We start from the raw sequence: 18,493 nt of genomic DNA, 5'->3' as shown, positions 1-18,493 counted from the left end.
GGTGCAGGTTGCAGAAACGGAAGCCCGAGGTCTTTAGTGGATAGGCGCCCGGCGAATTCCACACTATCCGGTCGCCGTATCCGGTATCCGAACACCAGGCCGGCTGTCTTCAGAATATTTTCCTCGTGACAAAAAAAGGGCACCAGAATTTCCTTTGCATTTTACTTTTAACTTCTAATGATCTTTGATTGATTTAATTGAACTTGATAATCAAGGGATTAATAAAAAAACAATGTTACTTTCGAAATTCAAGTATTGATTGCCAATTTTTCACAATTTACTCATACAAACGAGCATCTTTTAAATAAAGACATGTAATCATAGAAAAAATGCCATAAACCTAAAATAATTTAGGTGTTGCAACTGAAAAGAAGACGTTTCGAATCACTGAGATGATTGCAATTACCCAAACCTAAATTTAACAAAACAGTAGAAAACCTCAGTAGAGGAAAACCTCAGGAGCAATACTCTAGGGGGAACAATATGCTCCCCCTAGTGCATCACTTCTTTGATCACATCTTTAATCTTTGAATAAAAACTAAAAATGAAAATTGATGTTACTAAAAAAAATTACGATGTTTTTAACATAAAACAGATTATTAAGCAGGTCCGGCTTTCTCAATATTTCGGTTTACTCCAACAGAGATCCCACAAATAGCTCAAAATAAACAAAGGAAGAGCCACAAAAGGACGGTGATGAGAACCAGAACTTAAACAGTTAATTTTAAAAAAACTGGTTGGTTTTCTGGGTAATTTTTAAAAGAATATCCGTTGTCAGTAGGTACTCGTCCGGCTTTGGCGTTGGGTATGGGGTACTACCTCATTCCCAGGTTACATAAGCAACACGAGGGTAGAATTTCGCCGCTCTGCTGCGATTTACACGCGGAAGGTCCCAGCTCCGGCCTCACCGCCCCGTCACGAGTGCCTCTCATTTAGGGGTGATCGTCGTGACGTACTCTCCAGATTCAAATTTCAGTCTAACGAGTGGAACGGAGGGAACTTCGTGTTGCAGCGACTGTCGAGACTTTAGATAGAAGATCGAAATATAATCTTAAATTATGTAAATACAGGGCGTTTCCTATAAAAATATTTTTCTCTTTTATATATTTAAAAGAGTGACAGATATCGAATCTGACAAATCGGTAAGGTTAAAAACAGGATGTTCCCATGACAAGTTGACGTTAGCTTTTAATGGAAAGTGTATGTATATTGTTATAAAAGAACTAAAAAAAGGATAATAACTAATTACAATATAAATTTCGAACAAACTCACCTCAGACTCATTCTCTTTATTCAAATGTAAAAGATACACGCAGTATTGACTAAATTAACTTAAAATTTTGAAATAAATTGAAGCATCTGCTGCAGGTCAGACCCTCAAGCCTGACCTACAGAAAAGGACTGATGTGTGTCGTGCTGCTGTTGGTTTGGTTGGCTGGTCTTGGAGGTGGTAAGCAAGCGAATAAATACAAATACTTTTAACTAGATTGATCCGGTTAACTAAAGATGTCGAGAATTTGGCAATGTCGATATTAAACCTTGTATAGCTGTTTAACCGTTTACTTGGTAAAATTTAGTAAGATCGGAAAAACATGAACTTAAGTTACCGCACAGGGTATTAGGTATTTTAATGTAAAATTATTTTACGAGTTGGACGTTTCGTCTTTTCGATATGGAAGCATTGACCTTCGAACAGGACAAATCGGCGTTAACGCCCAGTGCTATCAGTACATACAATTTGAGGATGAACGTATCAGGATTTCAGAATTTCAAGATCTCCAAAGGGATCTAAAAATATAAAAAACGCTATCGAAGTGAGGTTCATTTTGCTTGTTGTCTACGGTTTTCGATTTCGGTTAGAATGGTTGAAATGAAAACTTTTTCCTGTAAGAGACGAGGCTACGTAATATTAATGATTGTAAAAATTGAGAGCACATAGAAAGGTATCGAAAGTCCCGTTTTCACTGTTCCTGCTATTTGCTTTAGTGAAATTCATATCGTTTTCAAGCGGCAGCTTTGATGTCAATTATCTTGAATATATCCCGTCTCTTGAGCACTTTTCTTGCATATTAAATGAATTATTAATTAGTACTTTAAGTAATACTTAATTGATTTGGCATCTTTAGCAGAAAAGTGTTCAGTGTTCAGTCAAAGTGTTTGTGATACGCAGGAATTGATTAGGTGTGAAGCAAATTATTTGTGTAAAGTCTTTTCTAATTATTCTAGCCTGGACACATTTGACCGATTCATTTTTGTAAACAAACCAATGAACTTACATTTTATCCACTTATGTGGGTTATTCATAACAATGCAATTATTAGGCGATAAATCGGTTGCGGTTAAAATAACTATTGAAAATAGGTTTAAGTACCGTTCCGCAACTTTTAATCGATAAAGTGGAAAAAAATTTACACGGTTGTTTACTAGTGTACCTACATTCGCATATTATTTACTTTGTTACTTTGTAAAAATTAATTTGGTGAAGGTTCCGGAAAGATGAAACGCCGTAACAACAACCTGATCCCTCTATCCTGCAAGCCCGAAAGACGGAGAGCGAGGTAGCAAACTCGGAAGGTGGAAAGATTGATGTTCAATGGGTAAAACTTGCATTATTAGTAACCAGCCCTTGAGGCAAACTCAACGGGAAACGCCATGCATGTCGATGCCACAACGAGAACATCTCAGGAGAAAACGCAAACATGCAGGAGCAATTTCCATTGCCGAAAAAAGAAGTAAAAATTTCTGTCGAATGTATACATCAGAATTGGTAACAACACGATACGAGACCAGAAGGGTGTAATGACAAAGTAATTGGAAAGAAGGGGAGTGGCATTGCCCTGCGGCTTATTCGAGAATAAGGAGGCGCGAAACCATCACAAAAACCCTCTCGATTACACGAAGGGTGAAAAGAAGTACAACAGGACCGAAACAACTCAAAGAAACAGTAGATGGTATAAAAACACAACAGCTGAGTAGAGCGCGGAATCAACTAGCAGAAGACAAGTAGAATGGTCAGTAGCTACTCGCTGTCCAACCCTGATGACATATCCCTCAGGAACAGTTCCGGAGTGGGAGAAGGTTCTCTCATTCCGAAGTTTTTAATGGGCAAGCACTTGACGAATTACACACTACTCGGCAATAACACCAGGCCGGGTGGCTTTTAAAAATTTTCCCCGTGACAAGAAAAATGTGCTAAACTACTAAACGACAGATGCGTGTTTGACATAAATGCAGCCCATCAATCCCCGTTCCCATAAAATTCCAACGAGTTCCAATAGCCGTCCTCGATCGTACAGCATCGACCATTAGCTTTCACCTCTTGAAATGTCTGCAAGAACAAGTGGCTAGTCAATTCAGCAAAAGTTCTTTTATTCTTAATTCTTTTATCAAAGAACTCGAACGCGGTCTCGCGAGAGAGTGAACAAGGCGCGAGTGCGGGTTTATTAACAAAAGTGTTCATGAGTTTAAAAGAAGATTTTTTTGTAAATATTAGTAAAACTTATTCATAATTAGAGTGAAATTGCGATTATGCGGACTTGACTGATTTGGTTCGAATTTTACTGACTCTAAAGTAAATATTGTGCTCTGTGTGTATATTCTTGAATTAAATTTTGCCGGGAACTCTATCAGCAGTCTGTAATCGGAGGAATTGCTGATGCGGATCTTCACTCTATGAGCAGTTTAGATATCGGTACGTTCAACACAATGATTCAAAGATCAATTTTCATTGATAAGAATTCCGTTGAAAAATATTCGAGAGAATAATGATAGTGATGCGCTTGAATAACTTAAATCATCAGGTCTTGATTATTTCATTTAAATTTAAATCACCGCAATTTTATTCACGATTTTAGATTTAAACACCTACTACAGAATTGAACTGAAGATGGCTTTTTAAGGATGTAAATTACTGTTTTTTTCCAACTTTGTAATAATTGATGTGTGTATTTTTCATAAATATATATGTTCGTCACCATAAATATTAAGTGTTTTATGTTATTAACAAATATATACGTATTTGCCATTTAAAATAGTAGCTCTAAAAACCTTGTGAATCACTTGTTTATTCTAAGGAACGCTTGAGAATAGTGATGTGCTACCCATTAGGTTCGAGTAACATTTTTCCAAATCACACACTTCCAGGCATAGCAGCGTACAAATTACTTTCATAAATATATGCTAAATAAGCGGAAACCTTTAAAATGTAATTTGAAGCTATGGATATCTCCTCAACCCAAAATGCGAAACGCGTTAGTTTCATATGATAAACAAAACTTAGCACCGTGTTGGAACACGCATTTTTTTCTAAAATAGAAAAAAGTACGTGCTCCATCCAAGGATATCTCCAATTACACGGTGGCTTAGAGAATAAGTTGCGTATAACGGGACTAATTGCATGAAAACCATTTATACTCACAGTTAGTACATCTTGATCTTATGAGTATTTTCAAAAAAGGAAAAAATTCGATAATACGTTTGAGTTAATTACCTTACTTATCGATCCCTATAAAGCAACATTTCCCTAAGAAACCAAAACGAGAATACCAGCAACAATATTTGTTTTTATAATCATTTACTTTTATGTAAAAGTTACATTTAAAATGCATTTTCACGTTAGTCCTATGCTTACAACCCGTATGGAAATGTTTTCATTTTATTCAAATCCAATTCTTCATTGAATGACTCGATGTTGCGGTTTATAACCGCATTACATATTTCATGGAACTTGCTTCGAAAATGGGTTAATTGGTTTAGATTGATTATTGTTATTCGAGCCCTAGATAAGCAACGAAAGTATATGTTAAAATAGAATCATAGATAGAATTTCTATACAAACTGCGCAAAGTAATCGTTTAGTGAATATTAAAAATATTCAGAGTATAACATATCATCATGGAGATATTTCAGGGAGCAATAGTACCCTGTAAAAAATTTAAAAAATGCGAATAGACCCATGGTCAAAAATCCACCGTTTTCGATATACAGAGTGGTAACAAATATAAAGGATTTAAGTTCGGACTTCGTGACATCTACAGATGTTCACTATCTTGACGAATACATGGATGTGAAAAATCCATATTTAAGAACACATTTACAAGCATATGGTAATGAGCAGGAAAATCTTGCATAAGCCGAAAACTGTCTTAACACGAGAGGACGATCCTCTAAAACAAGAAATAATTCATTTTGTAACAGACTTTTTACCCGCTTTTTTATGGTTCCTCAATCAGTTTTGCCGGAAGTTCGACTCATACCAAACAATTAACTGAAAATTCATGTTGAAAGTAATATCGTCTCATTAAAGATTTTCTGTACTTCAAGAATAGCACTTTTCACACCTCCCTCACAACATTAATCGAAAATGCAACAGGCTCAGTTACCACTATTTCTTGGGTTTTGTAACCTCTTCCACAGTATAGAATGAGGCGATCATCCACTTCCTGAAAGTAATTTGGTTTGTTTCTTAAGGTGAACCTGCATTGTTGATTCTGATATAAAGCAATGTTGGGTCCAACGGTCGTTAGTACATAGTAAAAAGTAAATGCTTGAGTTAGATTTCATACATTTAAGATATAAATAACGTAATATTAACGGTCTTCTAATTCAAATCAAAACAAATATTTTGAGGTTATGAGACAAACAAAAAAGACATCTAAAAGAAGGTCTCCGATACTATCATCCTGTCTCTCTCGCTGCGTTACAAATATTCCATCCTTATCTGGCATTCGTCTGGAAGTTTTGGAACTCTGTCTTACCTGCGGTGGCACATTGACCTACTGCCTTCAGAGCTATCTCTTTATTAAATAGATTATCCCCTTTAACCGGGCGCTTCATTTGCTGAAGTTCGCAATGGAATGTCTGGAATGTTGACGTGACATATATTTGGAAGTGCCATATTTGTTTTCCGTTTAACTGGCAATCTGTATTCACCTTGAACTGACCTTCAAGGTAGAATGTGGAAGGAACGCGTGTATTTCAATATTAAGAAACGCTTTCAGTGTAATTTATGCTTTATGCTAATTTTGTTTAACTGATTAATTAAAAAATAAAAATAAATCTAAAAAAAAACAAAATTACAAAAACTATTAAAAATGTCCTACTGAGATGCAACATTCCACTTTTTGCCACATAGATCAACGGAGTTTCTCAATTATTCTAGGAGTATTGCGGCTGATGATTTTAAGGAATTTGATTAAATGTTACAAACTGCTTCAAATAATTGATAATTGAGCCGGATGATTATTTTTTTCATATTTCCTTTCTATTCTTAATTTGCATCGATAAATATTTTTTTGGAATTTAAATTTGGTATCAAAATTCATACAGGATATTCCAAAAAAATGATACAAGGCATAAAATAGTACATGATCTATAAAAACATAATACTCTGTATATGGTTAGCAACGATTTCAATATTTTGTTGTAAAAGGTCTTAAAGAAAGTAGATATACAACATTTCAAAAATTTAACTTGAGACATATGTAAGAAAAATGCAAAATAGAGAAAAAATGTGAAACTTTACCACCCTATAAATCAATAATAGTGCGCTATATATCAAAATTGACCTATTAGCGTTTCTTTATTATTTTACAGAGTACTATCGTTCCTTGAAATATGTCCATGATGATATGTTACACCCTGTATATATATATATACATATATATAAAAGCTGAACTTTAAATTTTAGGATATTGACACATCGTGGGAACAACATGGACAAGTCCATAGAAAAACCCATGACCAGAAGCATGTCAAACATTCCCCCACCCCCCTCCGAAACTGACCAAAAGGACCTTCCTCCTTTGGAAACTTGTATGAAGGAAAAAGAAGCAGCCAAGCCCGAAATTCATCATGAAACCAAAAACACTACGTTATCTACCAAAATGTCCACTGATCATCTAATCTGCAAGTCTCCTCAAGAATCTGCAAATGGGTCCATCGTCTCTATGAAACATAAAATAATACTGACCCCCAATAGGATTCTTATGGGACTGGGGCTTTTGCAATTCGTGTTTGGGTTCCTGATGGTGGTGTTTGGATGCTATGTGATTGCATACAAAGCCAGTTTAAATTATGTGAGTAAATTTTGTTATTCGTGATAGTAGAGAGTGGCTACTAAACACCGGATGTGTCTTTAATTGACAATAAAATTACCAGATTGTGGATAAGTAATTAATTAGGTTCTCTTTACATGGATTCCTACAGGTATAAATTACGAAATTTTCAAAACTTTTCCTTTTTTGAACCTATAGAAAAATTAATCTACTCTAAATTAGTAACCATAACTTTTAATTTCCGAAAGCTACAAAATCATAAAGATTCAGCAAAATGCATGATTTAACAATTTCGTGATAGGTTAGCCTACGTAGTTAACGATAGAAATGTTATAAATCTGCTCAGACAAGTAGGTACTAGTAAGTAAATAATAAAAATGATATTTTCATGGAAACTTGAAACAACAATGATCGCAATGTGTAGTGCATATATGTAGGTGCATTCTATATATTCTATTCTATAGCTACATTCATTTTTCAAGGTTGTTTAAGTTAGTTCAACCACATAATTTGAAACTAAAAATTGCGTTACGGCAAATATTAATCAATGAGTGACTTTTCATTGTTGGTACTGTCTTTAACGACTCTATGTATAATAAAACAGGAAGGAGAGCACAACCAGGCACTTTAACTTAATAGTTACTACCCCATAAACTGATCCACTAAGCCTAAATAACATATATGTATGTAGTTTATAGCGGAAATTCTGTAATTACAATTTGTTTTGAATTTTCTAAACCTCAATTCGTTTTTCATTCCATTCTACTCACAAATTATTATTTTACAACAGCAAAATCGTTAAACATAATTTTATTGGCATTTATATCGCCATGTCCAATGTTATGTAAATTGGAATCAGTGAATGGAACTTCCTCGTGTGCATATAAGACACACCGTGTAGTAATTTGTTAGTTGTTATTGACTGGGTGTAAATTGTAAACCCCAAGGTATTGCGAGGGTGTGAGAGGGTGCAAATTGATCTAAGCATTTTTTTGACATACGTTTATAATAATTTTTTTTATGATTTTGGCTCAAGGAACATTCCATAAAGCTTGCACCTTATATTTAGCAAACTCCCTGTACATATACGTATGTATACATATATGGACGCATTGATATTCATGGTATACCTATATCTGAGTAAACACTAAAAATTCCAAATTTAACCGTAATACACAAGTTATACGAGTATACATATATGTAGTTATATTAAGCAACAAAGTTATCGAGTTTTTAAGTGCCGCAATGATCGATTTAGCAGCCGTAAATCAATAAGGTCGTACCTACACTGCAGCACAAGGTGAGAAAATCCACCCGGCAGTATGACATGAAAGTTTGATAGTGTGTGGTAAAGTAATCAGTAATCTGGTAGTTTATTAATTGCAAAAAACTATAATGAAAAGCTTGTAGACACCCATAAAATTGCCTACATTTATGATTTGGGTGCAGCAATAAATTACAATTTTTACTAGGTGCCACTTGCCCATAATTTGAATATAATGGACGATCTGATATTATAAATATCATTGAACACTGAATATTTTCATTTGCATAATATGAAAAGTTGTCAATGTATTCCCAGTTGAACTGAGCAATGTAAAAAATCCTATATAATTTACAATAATTATTTATAATTGCCCAGAACCAGATTATAGGTTTTTTTGCAATTTCAATACGGCTCTGTACATTCCTGACTGAAAAAATTGGGTTGACGAGAAAATACAAGAACTTGATGACTTCCGCAAAAACTTGATATGTTTTTTTTTAATCCTAAAGTTTTTTGTGTATAGCATTTTAATGAGCAAAAAATCATAATACACAGGGTGTATTTCAAATAGAGTCCAAGGAAAATGTTAAAAACCAAAAAATAAATTTTAAACACTTTTGTGAAGTTTAGAATGTAGTACTTACCCCTCCCGCACTGAAAAGCTTGGGCTACATTTTGAATGCACCTTGTATCTACACTTTTTCTAAGGTACCACCTTTATTAAGGCTGGATTCCTTCACATTTACAGGTTTGTTAATATCGAGGCTTGTCTAATGTAATTGAACCTCCTTGAATTACTACAGGCTGTCCTCATTTGCTGAGTAATAACAAATTCGTGAAGATATATGGTTCTAGTTTTTGTGTTGCAATACCTGTTTCATTGGATTGGACTGGTGCACTTTACCACCTTGTGTGAATAAATTTGGACAGGGCACAGGGACTCACGTTTTTCCAGTAACAACTGGTTTTACAGGTGCCGCGGAAACCCATATGAGGTTTGAACTGAGCGTCCAATCAGACAAGAATAGAACATTTTCTCCCCAAGATGATACGGTTTCCTCAATGTTTGAGCCTATAATATCGACTTTAGATACTCCAGTTATTGACCTATAATATCTAGATATTTTCTCACAGTGCGGAATTATGGTAAATTGCCCAATTATAGCCCTCTTGAAGTCACTATACATTCAAAAAGGCTATTATCTCTCATTAACCATATATAGGTATGTTCATCCATATATTTACCTACATTATCTAATACAGAATCTTAATTCTCACCATCCAATGTGTTTATTTATTACTAAATCAACAGTTATGCAATTTCCACTTCCTAAATTAGTTCTCGTAGTAAGTTAGCAAGAGATTATTATTATAGCGCATTAGGAGGTGGTAATTAGGTACTTTCATTATGTGGCAAATTCTGTTACGCTTCAATTAAAAGTCAGTCGGTAAAGTCCTACAAAACTAGATCAATCAGACGTCCAGAGTCGATGCGTGATTCAAATCACTCGAGTGATTTACCTCAACAGAATCTCACCTAAAAGATAACGAGAAGTATTTTTATCTCAAGCTCTGATCGTTGATATCTATTAGGACCTGGAACTCTTGATAAATTTACCCGTAACAGGCCTGTTTAGATCATATTTGCGCTCCATCATAGCAAGGGGTGATTTCAATAGCATCATAGTTCCGCAGTAAAAACCTACATATACTACCTGGTTTACTTTAATAGAATTTATAACTTCATCTGCTTTACTGCAGTAGCACCATAATGAATCAGTTTATGGCCACAAAATAGCATCATAAACAGCCTTTTATAATCAAATCGGGTGTAAAATTCTTAATATTCCAGTGAACTCCTCGAGGGCTTAAAGATAACATTCCTGTTCTTTTTCAGCTTGGAGGAGGAATATGGGGAGGTCTTCTTTCGATGATCACAGGCATCTCTGGTGCCTTAGCAGGAGCCAACCACTTCTGCCCTTTCAAGAATACCGCTCAAAAGGTGGCCCACACCACTTTCCTAGCCCTCAGTTTAATTAGCATCGCTGTGAGTCAGCTGATTGTAGTCATAGCTAGCACTGGGTTGGCTAGGGATGTGAATAGCGTCGACTTTCGAGAGTCTATGGATAAAATGGAGGTGAGACGACAACTGTGCTGCATTTTTTCTGTTAAGGTTGCGCCGTAGACATTACGAATGTCTACCTCCACAGAGAATGTACGATATTCGACCAATTTTGCAATATCTATATCTTGGTCGTTTAAAAAAATTCGCAGTAGGCGGTTAACCGTAAACGTACGTAACATCTGCCTAACGGACGAACTGATCCCAGATGTCCCTCGGATGTTTCAACGCCTACTAGACCGGTAAAGTTTCTTTTAATGATCGCCGTTAATTAAAAATGTTGAAAAACTATTAAGAAAACGTTTTTTTACAAATTAAAAAAATATGTCAGTAAGGACTGAACACTACCAACTACTAAATGCTGTTAGTTCCTATTGTGTTGATGATTTCCAGGAAGGAGATAGTCTTAAACGTTACAAGACGAGTACAAGAAAATAATCACCATATTCACCACAAGCATTTAGCGGTTCTTATATTATTAATGGCCACTTTCACCACGTATTGATTGGCACTACCCGTGTATCCACAACATATAATTAACGCTATGGTTTTAATACTTGCTTCCTATTAAACAAATTGCATCTTGTATATGAAAAACGAAAGTTATTTAAAAACCTGGTATTGCATGTCCGCGATAAACGGTAGTTCCGCAACCGCAACAGTATTGTCGAGATATATGTTTCAGGTTTAATTGCCGATGGCATATCATCGATCTCATTTTGAAATTATATGTCAACTAAAACATACTCAGTACTCCAGTGATTTGATTTGGGAGGGAAAGCTGATGGGCGAGAAAAGGAAGCGGTAAAACTCATGAGCTTGGCAATATTTTTAATCCTCAAATCAAGTAGACGGCAACATTTCTCGAGCTAACGGAAGGTGGAAATCACATTCAGTTAGACACTAAAATTACCTGAACTAATACCATCTTCATCTACCAACTCTTGAGAATGTAGCAATTAAAATCGCAAGAACCATTGCGCGCCTAAAGAACGCACATTTCACTTAATATCAATGTCTATACAACCATCATAAATCAAATTGTCCTCTATACGCAGCCTGTAACAAATCGGAAGAACTTTTATCAATCAAAACCTGTTATCCTTATCCCCAATGCAAACAAACACAGCAAATTAACTGTCTATTTCATTCCCTAAGAAAGCAAGACTATAGTACCGTAGGATATTTTAATGAGTACCCACACTGCATTACACATTAACAATTGAAGTACCCGCGGCGATCTTCCTTTCAGAGGAGATGGTTATGAAATATTTGCGGTATGTCAAGGATTAGTGTAAGCTCACGTGAGAGTAATGGTGATGAGTGTTAATTATAGTAGGTATCGGTGAAGGAAACCATTGATGTGGTACCAAGTTTGAATCATGTTAAAGGAGGTGTACGAAAGGGCTCTGCACTAGGGCAATAAATTGGACTTCTGGTCGTACTTTCACGTGTCCCAGAAGTCATCTCCGTAATCTTGATAGGAGAGGAATTAAATGGTTTTGAACTAATACCATCCCGATTAACGGTTTTCATTACATGTTGATAAGTGGATTGCGGAGTGCAATGGGTAATGTCGCAGAGTAATGGAAACCGATTGTCTTATGACAAACCCATTTAAGACTCAATAACATTTAGTATTTAAATTTTTTGCAGAACATGACAACATTCCAGAAGATTACTGGCGAGATAACCCAAAATTACAAAGGAATATTGTACAATGTAGCCTTGATAATAGCTTCCGCATTGGAATGTATCACTGCAGCTGTTGCTTCTTATAGAAGCTCTAGAGAACTCTGTCCTTGTTTCAGAAGAAATGAGGACTATTACCAGGTATTGCCTTTATTTGTCATTTGCTTTTATTTTCATATTCACGTGAACTCAATATGTGTATTTTGTGCTCGCTTATAGGATAATCTTAATATGCACAGAAGTCACGCACTTGTGAGTTCTTGGCTGATGGAAAAACATGGGGTGTCTGCTGCAGCTCCTCAAATCTACGTAGTAGCTGGGCCGCCGTCCAGCTTGGGAAAGGGAAGTAAGGTAAGTTATGAATTATGAAAATTCAGGTGCTGAAAGCCGTTACGTACACGGTGTTTGTCGCTTAAAGATAGTCGTAAAGCTAATTAAAATCTTCTCAATGGTAAAAAAGTACATTACGTTATGAAAATAGTAAGACGCATGCTACGAACGAGACGAAAGTTATTACGGACTATTTGATCATAAACTTATTGGTATGGTATTTGAAGAATGATGTAACACATATTTTGGACAATAACACATGCATCATGGCACGATTATGCTAATCTACGCTAATGATTATGCTAATCTATCAACATATTCCATTTGAACACAATTATGTAACATTACATACGACTTGGAGCTAATGAAGCTTGACTGTTGAAGCACACTTACTTGTAATTGCCGATTTTCCGTTACATCCTTGCATTGTTTGTCATTTACTGGCTGTAATTACATTACTAGTATAGTAAGGAAAATGTTACGAATGAGGCGAAAGTTTGCGGCTGAGTCGCAAACAATGTCAACAATTCCGTCCATATTATGATCCGATGTGTATTGTACTAGCCTATAGTACTGCTGTCTCATCATGAACTTATTGTGATTTTAATTATGCCAATTTCCAAAGATGACGTTTATTTTGTTTGCATGCGCAATAGTCATGTAATTCACGTGGTTGTAATAGAAACGGAAATCAGCCGCTAGCTGTGCGTAATAGTATTACGTAAAGTATCCAGGTTCAAGTTAATTCCGGTTATTACACATAGCACTTGCCAGTATTTGCTGATTTTCTGCTAAAAGGCATTCTGACGTTATTTGCAAAATACAGAGCGTTCACATCCGATAATAAAGATGCACGGTGCACGAGCAAATAATTGAGGTCGATAAAATGGCTTCAAAGAAAATAAAGAAAAAACAGGTACTTAACTATACGTATTAATAGAATGTTTATAAGCATGCAAATTATTATTGCCGGGCAACGGTGAAAATGGTAAATTCCTAGATTATTCTTCTCTTTAAAAAGGTGTTAACACAAAATCTGCATAATTTCTTAACAAATAATCCCTCTGAAATGCTTCCACATTATAAGAATTAAAACCATTCTTAACACCGCTGCCTCAAATTGATAATTGCATATCATCTTCTTCACGGTAATTAGGTTCTATGCCCATCGCTAATTGCATAAACTGAATAAATGGATAGTACCTAGTTTCTCCATACTTATCAGACTGAAAGACTGAGGAAGAACAGATTGCAATTCGCAGAAAGAGATAAATATGAAGGTACGACTGAGTGACTTTCTCCGACCAGTACTTAAAAGGAATCCTTAGTGAGCTTATCTGTTTTTTTTTTGTTTGTTAGTTGTGCCCATGTCCAATGACCATGATTGATCGAAGCGATTTGAAAACTTCTCCGAGTAGTGAAAATGAAGAGGTAATTCACCGTCGTTATTTATGAATGCTACAAGCCCAATGTGCGGCATCATCCTATGGAGCTGAATTCCTCAATTCGCTTATGCAACTATTCAAAATGAATATTTTCGTTTTCCCTCTCGTTGACCTCAGCACTTTATTCGCAATTTTGACTTGTGCGAATCTATATTCCACTACATTCAGTTCGCCCAAGAAAAAACCATTTTGAAGATGGTAAAAGGTCTTATACGAACATCTGAAAAAGACGTTTCTTCTTCACTAATTAATGCAACGTTTTGGTGGTTTCCCTCCTTGGGAATTTTTTAATTGTCGCCAATTGCTTGTTGATTACGGTCAAAGAAGTGATTTTAAGGTTTGGCAGTGAATTTAACTACGCTCTTGCAACCAAAAAAGAGAATTAACATTCCTCGGTCTGACCGTCTTTTCAGGCCCTAAATATTTGTTAACTATCTGTTTGTTCTACCAGAACTTTCTGTAAACTAACGAACATCATAGGTCGAAAGAAACTATGATAAGCCATTAAGGCCTAGTCAAAAGTGCTTTATGACCATGTATTTGTTTGTCGTACAAGTGGCCACAACTTTTACTTTTGAACGAACCGAACTGGTTTATTCGATAAACCGCTATTAAAAACCATAACACATTCTGTCTGGGTGATTGAGTGACCCTTAAAACATGCGAATACATGCATGTAAATAGTCTGTATACTTAGTTATTGCAGTTTCTCTTGGCTCGTAAAAATGCCTAGAGCGTAAGTAAAAGTTAATAAATATTTAGCAAAAGTTCAACAACCGAGCAGAGGTTCGAGTTTAGTCGAAAAAGTATTTCTTCTAATGACACACATATTTCGAATTTGACTTTCATTTATCGGCTGTAAAAATTCATGTTTTATGCATTTCTTATTCGAGGAACGTTGAGTTTTGTTTACCCACTCGTAACATCATTAAAAATTTCATTATTCGATTATTTTCACTGTTTTCCTATGATCAGTCAAATGCTGGTATATTACTTCAGATTTGGTGCGTGCGAGCCTAAGCAGCCTTCGGCCGCCCGAGGCCGTTGATTTAAATCCAGATGAGTCCCTCCTTGAGTTTGTTCGAATCTCTGGATTTATTCACAAATCGCGAAAGGGCGTAATAGGACATTACATTACGAGAACGGTATAAATAGAAACTCTTCAATTCACAAAAGTGAAAAAAAGACACATTGAACCAACCTGAACAAATTCTGAAAAGCTTCGACACGAAAATGCCCAATTTACTTATTTTAGACATGCGAAAAGTTTACCTAAATTATAAGTAATCTTACGTTCCTCTCAATGTTGAAGTAACAAACCGAGAATGGGAACCTAGAAGTAATATTTATTACTAAAAAAAGCATATTTGCACTGTTATTTATGTCTATGCGTATATTTCACGATCTAATAATCTTAAAGCACAGTATGAAACCTTCTGTATCGATCCTAGAGATTGATTAATGCATAAGAATATTGCGTTATACTGGTCGTTATAGATTACTGGCACGTATAAAAGTGAAAATAAGTTACACCAAACGGGGTTGTAAGTTATCTATTTCATATCGCATATTTTGTAATAATTTCCCATTTAAACATATAAGTATGTCGAAATTTTCATAGGAAAATATTCAGGAGGTTCTTTCATCGGCAACGAAATCTATTGCATTTCTAGTACATGTGCGGCCATAAATTGTCACAATCAAAACAACGATCCCATAAACCAAATGTGCCCGTGCATGTGAATTGGAAGTGAAAGAACCCTCAGGTGCACCCAGCACCAGGTACTAGTCGGAGACATGATAAGTGTTCTGTCACGTTGAGAGGAGCATGTATGGGCACGTATTTCAATGAAACGCTCCTCCAGTATTTTACTTTCACCACGTGTCTACCTTTAAAAATTCCTTTCGACATTTAGCATAATCTTTCAATAAATCAGCGCACGCCTTATATTGCTGCAGTTCAACTGAAAGTGAATATTCAAGCTGATTCCTGAGAGATTATAGGAGCATTAGAACTAAATTAGTAAATAACCATCATGAACCTTTTAAGTACAAAAAAACAATTGATTTAAGGTTTAACTAACTGCAGATGGGAATTAAGTGTACAGGGTGAATTTTAAGTAGGAGTTTTCCTTATAACACGACACAGGTCTCAAAAAACTAAGCAAAACCTTTAGTTATTTCGAGATTAGCTGCAAAATTGATTTCATTTACACAAATTGTCATTCACTTTATCCACGATTCTGTACATGCCGCTAAAAAAAATTTTCTTCCTAGAATTATTTCTGCGGCGTTTCCTATCTATTCACGCAACTCTGCTACTATGTTAATTTCAGCCATAAGCACCAAACTTTTCAAATAACCCCACTGATAAAAATCACATAGGTTTAAGTTTGATAATCTCGGGGACCATCTCATTGGTCCGTTGTGATCTATCGAACTGTTAGAATATTGGTTACTTAAAAAATCCTGTACTTTTTGCTACGTTTCTTATACGTATATTTTTTGGTGGTTTTTAAGATTATTTCGGAAAAATGTTATATAAAAATTTTACTTAGTTTTTTCAGATCTACGTTGTATCAAAACGAAAATCCCTACTTAAGATTCACCCTATATAAAGATTTATTCATAGATTCATCGAACGTAGGTACAGCAACCTTCAAAATACATAGTAAGAGTTCTTCTTGTGCCATACTATTAGAATTCTCGCAAGGTTCGGCACTTAACAAGAACAAAATACCATTATGGTAGGTGCGGCTATGATAAATGCAAGCTCGTCATGCCAACTGAATTGGTAAAGAAGGGAAAAGTGTGGCTGTAGGCGAAGAATTAAGTGACTTTGAAGGTTTTTCTCACAAAATACTTGTAGATAACAAATACAGGGTATCCGTTTCTGGAGCTCAGACATGGAGATCTCAATAACCATAAAAGGTACTGAGGTCGATTAAATTGGGGAAAATTGCGCGATTTGCGATTTTCTTTCATCTCGCATCCAAGTCCTGTCGGTACTAATGCTTATGGCACCAATATCCTAAATAAAGTTTTTTTTCTTTTGCAGTTATCAAACATGATGTCAATGCCTCTATACGCGATCCCAGGTCCAATAGTTCCACCACAAGTAATGGGTTATCCGCTAATACCTGCACCTCTAGGGTCGGTACCATCGCCGATTATTCCACCTCCCGATAAAAAGGTAAGTTTTATTTCTAGAGTGCGATGCGCTGCTACGGCGCATGAGATAGAGAGATTTTTAACGAGGCGTACGCGAATAAGACCATCGAAGAAATTTCCCGCACGAGTCATCAACAATATTTTTTATTCCACGAGTGGGGTAAAATATCAGAATGCTAAAATTTAGAAGCATCTTCATGTTCTCAAATAAAGAGTGCGAAATGGACATTTGCACTTTATTATTTTCGCATCGTGCATGACGCCATGGGCAACGTACCATATAATCCTAACGAAAAATACATCGGTTTAAATACTGACATTGATCATTAAAACTTTTTTGGCGATTGCAAGAAAAATCCTAACGAAATTTCATTTAACTTTTTTACTGCTTTCTGCACGAAAATGGTATTGTAGAAAATATTAATTTATTTTTTCATTTTATTTAAGCTTGTGAAAGTTCACAAATATTACAAGACGAAATCCAAATCCAGATCGAAATCCAGAAGCAGGGAACCTACTCCTAAACGCTCATCAAGATCTAGGTCCAGGAGCAGAGAACCACAAATGACTGAACAAGATGTAGTGAGGACATATACAGGTTGGTTTAGACGTACTTTAAGTCAGTTTTTTTATGTAGATATGGTGAAGCTAATTTTTAGATATAGTGTATCCAAAATAAGGATAAAATAATGTAGAACACTGGAGTATAAAAGTTGGACACACTGTATAGTGGGTTGGTCTAAAAGTGGCATTCCTTGTAGCTAAGCTTTAAAACTCTGCACCCATGCTAACAAATTAATAAATAAAAAATAATAATTTTAGGATTAGATCGAGCTATGGCAGAGGAATTCATCGATATCTGCGAAATGAAAAACGCCAGTCTGTGTAGTGATTCTTCGACCAGTAGTTACAACAACAGCACTTATCAAAGTCCATCCAGCTCCGATGCTGGCCGTACCATCAGCGATGCTACTTCGCAAGACTGTTTGGTCAATAATAAAAAGAAAGTATAATGAGCTAGAATAGCATAGAACCATTTTTTAACGTCAACGAACCGTTGTTGACTAAGAGCAGCTATTTGCCGAGGGCGCTTTTGTTGTCTCATTATTTCTAAGTCATAAGGGGTTAAAAAGGCATTATTTTAATAATACGTAACTGTCCACCCCTATCCTTAGCTTAACCCTTATTGGTCACTTTATGTTAAAAATGTCGAAATAAAGTTGCCTGCTAATTTTGTATTTACTGGAACCCATATATGAGTAACATAACCGATTCCACAAATAGATGATGCGACTGTAAAAAAGTTATAAATTATGGAATTTTATTAATTGCTAGTTTTTTTTTCCTTGTGGTCCTCAGAGTTTATAAAATGTTGCTCAAATTTGCGAGTGCGAAAATCTACGGGGTATTC

At 35.6% G+C, this 18,493-nt stretch overlaps 1 protein-coding gene and 1 long non-coding RNA gene across 2 annotated transcripts; one reads left to right on the top strand and one right to left on the bottom strand.

The window, feature by feature from the left end:
* Positions 1-235: 235 nt before the first annotated feature.
* LOC136418077 (uncharacterized) lies at positions 236-1,399 on the bottom strand. The gene is made up of 2 exons (XR_010752886.1): positions 1,274-1,399; positions 236-1,024 (listed from the first exon to the last, which is right to left on the bottom strand). It is a non-coding gene; the product is annotated as an uncharacterized lncRNA (long non-coding RNA).
* Positions 1,400-3,270: 1,871 nt separating this feature from the next.
* On the top strand, positions 3,271-18,355 carry LOC136419253 (uncharacterized). Its single transcript, XM_066405464.1, has 8 exons — positions 3,271-3,691; positions 6,689-7,076; positions 10,220-10,459; positions 12,101-12,277; positions 12,356-12,487; positions 16,970-17,104; positions 17,530-17,680; positions 17,905-18,355. The coding sequence occupies exons 2-8, from the start codon at positions 6,714-6,716 to the stop codon at positions 18,093-18,095; spliced, it is 1,389 nt and encodes a 462-aa protein (XP_066261561.1). The 5' UTR covers positions 3,271-3,691; positions 6,689-6,713; the 3' UTR covers positions 18,096-18,355.
* Positions 18,356-18,493: the final 138 nt, after the last annotated feature.

This window comes from Euwallacea similis, chromosome 2, assembly GCF_039881205.1.
Source record: "Euwallacea similis isolate ESF13 chromosome 2, ESF131.1, whole genome shotgun sequence".
Taxonomy (NCBI): Eukaryota; Metazoa; Arthropoda; class Insecta; order Coleoptera; family Curculionidae; genus Euwallacea; species Euwallacea similis.
The sequence above is the reverse complement of the archived record's forward strand: the minus strand, read 5'-3'. Positions and strand labels throughout refer to the sequence as shown.